The sequence below is a fragment of the Triturus cristatus genome, chromosome 2_2, assembly GCF_964204655.1.
Source record: "Triturus cristatus chromosome 2_2, aTriCri1.1, whole genome shotgun sequence".
Taxonomy (NCBI): Eukaryota; Metazoa; Chordata; class Amphibia; order Caudata; family Salamandridae; genus Triturus; species Triturus cristatus.
Genome location: NC_140582.1, coordinates 1254862512 through 1254868511, shown reverse-complemented (window position 1 = coordinate 1254868511; position 6000 = coordinate 1254862512). Strand labels below are relative to the sequence as shown.

General features: G+C 47.3%; 1 protein-coding gene across 1 annotated transcript in view; it reads right to left on the bottom strand.

The window, feature by feature from the left end:
• Positions 1-246: 246 nt before the first annotated feature.
• The window catches only part of LOC146863539 (uncharacterized), a 243864-nt gene continuing 238110 nt past the window's right edge, over positions 247-6000 (bottom strand). Inside the window, exon 4 of the mRNA XM_085643000.1 lies at positions 247-5240. Coding sequence (XP_085499126.1) covers positions 4336-5240 — 905 coding nt within the window. The 3' untranslated portion in view covers positions 247-4335. The remainder of the gene's footprint in view (positions 5241-6000) is intronic.

Genomic DNA, 6000 nt, shown 5'->3' with positions numbered 1-6000 from the left:
ATCTTCATACTGCTTTTTCTTAGTGTCTTTCAAGAGTAAGTTATCAACTGCCCTTCTCTTGGGGATGTCCATGCCTCAGCCATGCTCGCCTCCACACAAAGGGACATCGGTGGTGCTGGGTCCAGCAGGCCAGCCTTACAGACCAGGTGAAGTTCACCTGCATTGAGTTTCTAGTGCCTACGACCAGTCGAGGAGGATCCGGGACAGGACATGGTAAGAAAACAGTCAGAAGTTTACAAACCAAGCAATAATGGGCCAACATTCACAATGTAGCACTACAAACATTACTTTATTATTTGCTGCAGGGCAGCCTTAGAAACAAGGCTGATAGTCAACTGGAAAATTATAAGGCATCATGGACAGCAGTCAACATAAATGTCCCATCATACAAAAAACATTTTCAGTGATCTGTTGCTCTCCAGCTAGGGTTGGACTTCATTGGTGTCAGTCAAGAGGCAGCACTGGGTATGTGGGGTAGATGGGCATAGCAAGTACACCCCATACGTAGAGCAAGCTCACTCCTGGAAGGGCCTTGCAAGTACAGCCCTTTCCCCAATGTGCAGGGCAAAACACCCCTGATGGACACGGCAAGCACACGCTCTGACAGGCAGGGCCACTGGAATCACAAAGCAGGGGAAGTCCAAATTATGCTGCAATGTTGAAAAAAGTTGCGCAAGAAAAAGCTAATTATGAGGCGTAATGTAGCACCTTTTGTGAAAATATTACTTTAGTAATTTTTATTGTTTTTCAGTGATACCAGTGTCTGAGCAATGAGTTAACATCACTCGCACCAATTTAACAACAAAATACAGCATAAGCAACTAAAGATGACTAGTCAACCTTTGCAAAGCGCCTCCCACTGCACAGGAACACTTGACACCGCAATTTAAATACCCTTTGTTCTGTTTGGGATAGAAACACATTGTTTGCTAAAATCTGCAGATATGCAGCAGATGATGCATTTTGAAAATGCAAAAAATCTATAAGTATGCAGAGAACGCCATAGCCAAAGAATCGCAGAATTCTAGTGGCCATGCAGAGTACGGCATACATACACTTTGGCAGGCAAGGCCAACAAATGCCCTAAAAGGCAGGGCAAATACACACCAATGCAAAGGAAAAACACATCCCCTGACAAGCAGGGCAAACACACTAATTTAGGCAGGGCAAGCACACATCGTGACGGGCAGGGCAAGCACACCCCCTGAAAGGCAGGCTAACCACACCTCCTGACGGGCAGGACAAGCACACCTCCTGACGGGCAGGACAAGCACAACTCCTGACGGGCAGGGGAGGCACACCTCCTGTCAGGCAGGGAAAGAACACCTCCTGACGAGCAGGACAAGCACACCTCCTGACGGGCAGGACAAGCACACCTCCTGACGGGCAGGACAAGCACACCTCCTGACGGGCAGGGGAGGCACACCTCCTGTCAGGCAGGGAAAGCACACCTCCTGACGAGCAGGGCAAGCACAAGCAAATCTCCTGACGGGCAGGCCGAGCACACCTTGTGATGGGCAGGGCAAGTACACCTCCTGATGGGCAGGTCAAGCACACCCTGTGGTGGGCAGGACAAGCAACCTCCTGATGGGCGGGTCAAGCACACCTTGTGGTGGGCAGGGCAAGCACGCCTCCTGACGGGCAGGGCAAGCACGCCTCCTGACGGGCCGGGCAAGCACACCTCAAGACGGGCCAGGCAAGCACACCTCAAGACGGGCAGGGCAAGCACGCCTCAAGACGGGCAGGGCAAGCACGCCTCAAGACGGGCAGGGCAAGCACGCCTCAAGACGGGCAGGGCAAGCACGCCTCAAGACGGGCAGGGCAAGCACGCCTCAAGACGGGCAAGGCAAGCACGCCTCAAGACGGGCAAGGCAAGCACGACTCAAGACGGGCAGGGCAAGCACGCCTCAAGACGGGCAGGGCAAGCACGCCTCAAGACGGGCAGGGCAAGCACGCCTCAAGACGGGCAGGGCAAGCAGTCGCTCAGACAGACTCAAGTGTTCGTGTTCATCCTTTTCCTGATGTACACAACTGTGTACAGTTCCCGTGCATGTCTTCAGCTAACATCCAGCATACAGAGGATTCCAGGACAGAGTGAGACGCAGTCCGGGCACTGCAGTAGGGCTCCTACAACCCTGAAATTTTTCTGCCCAACATCCAGTCCGGTAGCCTAAGCCATGTTTGTGTATTTTGGAACACTCATGCTGCTTCCACTGCATCGGGATCCCTTGTTTTTTTACGATGAAGACACATCTGGATGTACCAGAAGTGACACAAGACATTAATGGAAGCCCAGTTTTTAAAGAGGATAGCTTGGCTCAGAGAAAGTGGAGTTGTTGCAACACAATGACGCCACAGATGCATTCTCTAGTCACATGTCTGTAAGATCCACCAGTCTTTCAGAATCACCGACTGACCCAACGTGGTGCGGACTCTGACACAACTGATCAGAGGCACCGGTTCAATCTACTTTGACTAACACTACAGTAGACCACAACAGAGTCAGCAAAATAAATGACAATAACTCAGAGTGATTATATACATATTTCAAGAAAGGCATACAACCGCTTAGGCAACGATAAATTCAAACCCATACGGCTATGAGATGACGTTAAACCCCATAGCCCTCCCCAAACATTTCACGCGTTCGTTAATCCAGGTACATAAAACTGCTGCCTCAACATATTTCCACAGAGCTGAGGCTTTAGCCTACAATGAAGTACTGTCGAACTACAGGATTCAGTCAGTTTCCTTGGTGAGGGAATAAAATACATCCCTGTGTGAGGCAGGAACCGGTTAATGTGAAAATCCCAGTATGAGGGTTTCCTGACTCCCTTTATTGTCCTCTCGTCGTCCTCTTCGCAACCATCAGGACCATTCTATATGCCCTGCAATACCTTCAGGGCCTGATTCACATCTCGGCGGACGGGTTACTCCGTCATAACGGGGACAGATATCCCGTCCGCTGAAATATAAGTCCCATAGGAGTTTGTTATCCACTGTTTACTGTGCAACGGTGCTCCACATCACTCCTATACAGTCCAAAACGGTTTGATTTGTTCACGGGCCAGGTGTTCATCTACAGTCTATGCTGGGCTGAATAGCTTGCTAGTAGTCAGACACTAAGCAAAACATCTTTGTTCGACTTATACCATTCAGAAGTGTTTGATTTCAGTTAGATATTCTAAAACATACAGCAGCAGGCACAATGTCCAACATAGTTATTAGTCGTACACTGCCCAGCTTGGCTTGTAAAAGGTTAGCAGAGCTTGGCACCACTCTTACCCTGGCCAATAAACTCCATCCAGGGTCCCTCTCACAACCGTTCCAATAAATACTAATTGTGATAGATTCTGTTTTTAACATTCACGCATGAACCCTGGGCGCCAATGGTCTATACATGGTTAGTTATGGATGTCCATTTTTTTAGCAGTGCTCTTGATCAGACTTTTGGAGGGTTAGTTAAGTGGCTAGGCGCCCAACAAGTACTGAATGGAATTCTAAATTGCCTTGGCCCCAGAAAACAAAATGAGTCAGTCAATTTCCTAGTGACTAACAACACGAGAGAGCACTAAAGTGCAAAAAGGAACCCTGGTTCAGGATAAAACTGAGGCACCCATACACCCACAACAAATAATGAGGTGGGAGTAAGAGATATGTAGAATACAACAGAACAAGTGTGAAAAGCAATACTCTTCTGAATGCTTAGGTCGTTATGTAGAGTTTAAGACTCGGGCTCTAACAGGGTACTTTCAGTCTGCGTGCACTGGAAAAACCTGGAGTTTGTACAGCTTCACTCAGTAGCATTCAGTTGAAGCCACAGTGGTCGATTAGCACTTGGAAAACTCACCCAGCTCACACAATGTTCTGTTTAGAACATGGCATAAAGGATAGGTTTCCTTTTGGTGGTAGTATTGTAGACATCACTGGAAGGCTCTGTGCCACCACAGAGCTTCAAACCAGAGGCACTGCAAGAAACCATGGAAGCTTTGCGCCAATTCCTAGTTTTACGTGCCACCGGGGTGAGGGGGGTTTTAATACCTCTTATAGTGCAGCAGCTTCAGGAGTCACAAGCTACAATATTTGATCACCAAAGACATGTATAATAATCACTTTTTCCTGAGCTCCTTCTTTTCCTAAGAAGTACATTCACAACGGATACTTGTCTACGATTTATGACCAGCTGTGCAATCGATGCCGATCTATAATCAATGCATGATCAGCAGCACTCTGAGGATTGCATATCTTAATGTCATATTTCTTTTTTATAACATTATTTGGATTTGTACCTAGCATAACACTCCCTGTTAACCATCAATTGTCCAGAACAGCCATTTAAGTTTTTTCCGTCACTGAAGGGCACGTGACCTCTCTCCGCTGACCAGTCTTCTCTCTCATTAACATGTGCATTTCCTGGTGTCGCAGGAAGGGGGTGCTGAATCGGAATCCCTTCCCACATTCGAGGCAGTGGTAGGGTCTCTCTCCAGTGTGCCATCTTTCATGCACCATCATATTGCTTTTGATACTGAAGCATCGTCCACAAATACTACATGCAAAGGGCCGCTCCCCCGTATGGATCCTCTGATGCCTGACGAGGGTCGAGCTGACGCTGAAGCTCTTCCCACATTCAGTGCAGGTAAAGGGTTTCTCCCCTCTATGGACCCTTCGATGAATCTTTAACTGTGACCCTTGCCCAAAGGTCTTCCCACATTCGTCACACATGTAGGGCTTCTGTTCACTGTGGGTTGTCTGGTGATTATCTAATAAAAACTTTTTCGTGAACGATTTAGTGCACTTGCTGCACTTAAAGATTCTTTCTTTGGAGTGAGTCTTCTGATGCGTCACAAGAGTGGATTCAAGACAAAAAGTTCGTCCACATTCTGTGCAAGCGAAGGGTTTCTCCCGTACTCTCTTCTGTTTTATGATTTGGGACCCATGGCTAATTTCTTTGAGGGGCTCTTCTCCACTGTGAATTTCCTGGTGTATGACAAGGGAGGAACTTAACCTGAAGGTGTTTCCACATTCATTGCATGTAAAAAGGCTCTGTCCTGCGTGAATTCTCTGGTGCGCGGCAAGTGTGTCTTGTCCACTGAAGCTTTGATCACACTTTGTGCATAAGCATTTTTCCTCTCCAACATGGGTTCTCTGGTGCACCTGGAATGATACATTGTCACTAAAACATTCGCGGCAGTCAGGGCACTCGTACGGTTTCTCCCCTGTGTGCGTTCTCTGATGGATCGCTAATGAGAAGCAATCGCTGAAATATTTGCTACATTTCACACACTGGTTCGATTGGCATGCAGCGCTTTCTTTGTGTGCTACAAGAGTGGTATTGCTGCCAAAACTTCTCCCGCATTCATTACAAATATAGAGAGCCTCTGTGGCGGGAACGGTCTGGAGTTGCTCTATATCACTGAGGCTTTGGCCACATGGAGTACAGTGGATTGGTTCATGTCCATCGATGCAATCATCTGGGAGGGGGTCTGCTTCACATGCAGTGGGTGGATCCAGCCCATTTCCTGTAATGTTTTTCTGTGTCTGTTGTTGTTCTTGCTGTTGCCCAACTAGTTCTTCTTGCTCTGAACACCAGCGTGCATCCTCTTCGACTCTCCGTGATAGTTCATCAACAAGTTCTAGCATCTTGCTGCAATCTTCATTTTCATTCATGTCCATGGCTGTGGTCTCTGTTGGAAAGAAGAAAGTTGATGTTATTTCCCACTACAATAATTACAATAAGGAAATGAAATACACCAAAGGAATACTAAAACGGTTAAACTGTATAGGTGGGAAATGTAGTATCTGGTAGAATTATAATGCCTGAAAGAGTCTTGGTCTAAACATCAAGAGCTCAAGTATGCACTGCACAGTTCTTTAGCACACTCCCTAGTGCTGCTTTTGTTGTTTTCACTATGCAATGTCTGTCCACTAGTACATAGCATAATCCAAAGGCAACGAGAAGATATAAAAGTAGGAATTCCAGTGTGGGGGTCAGAGCAAGGC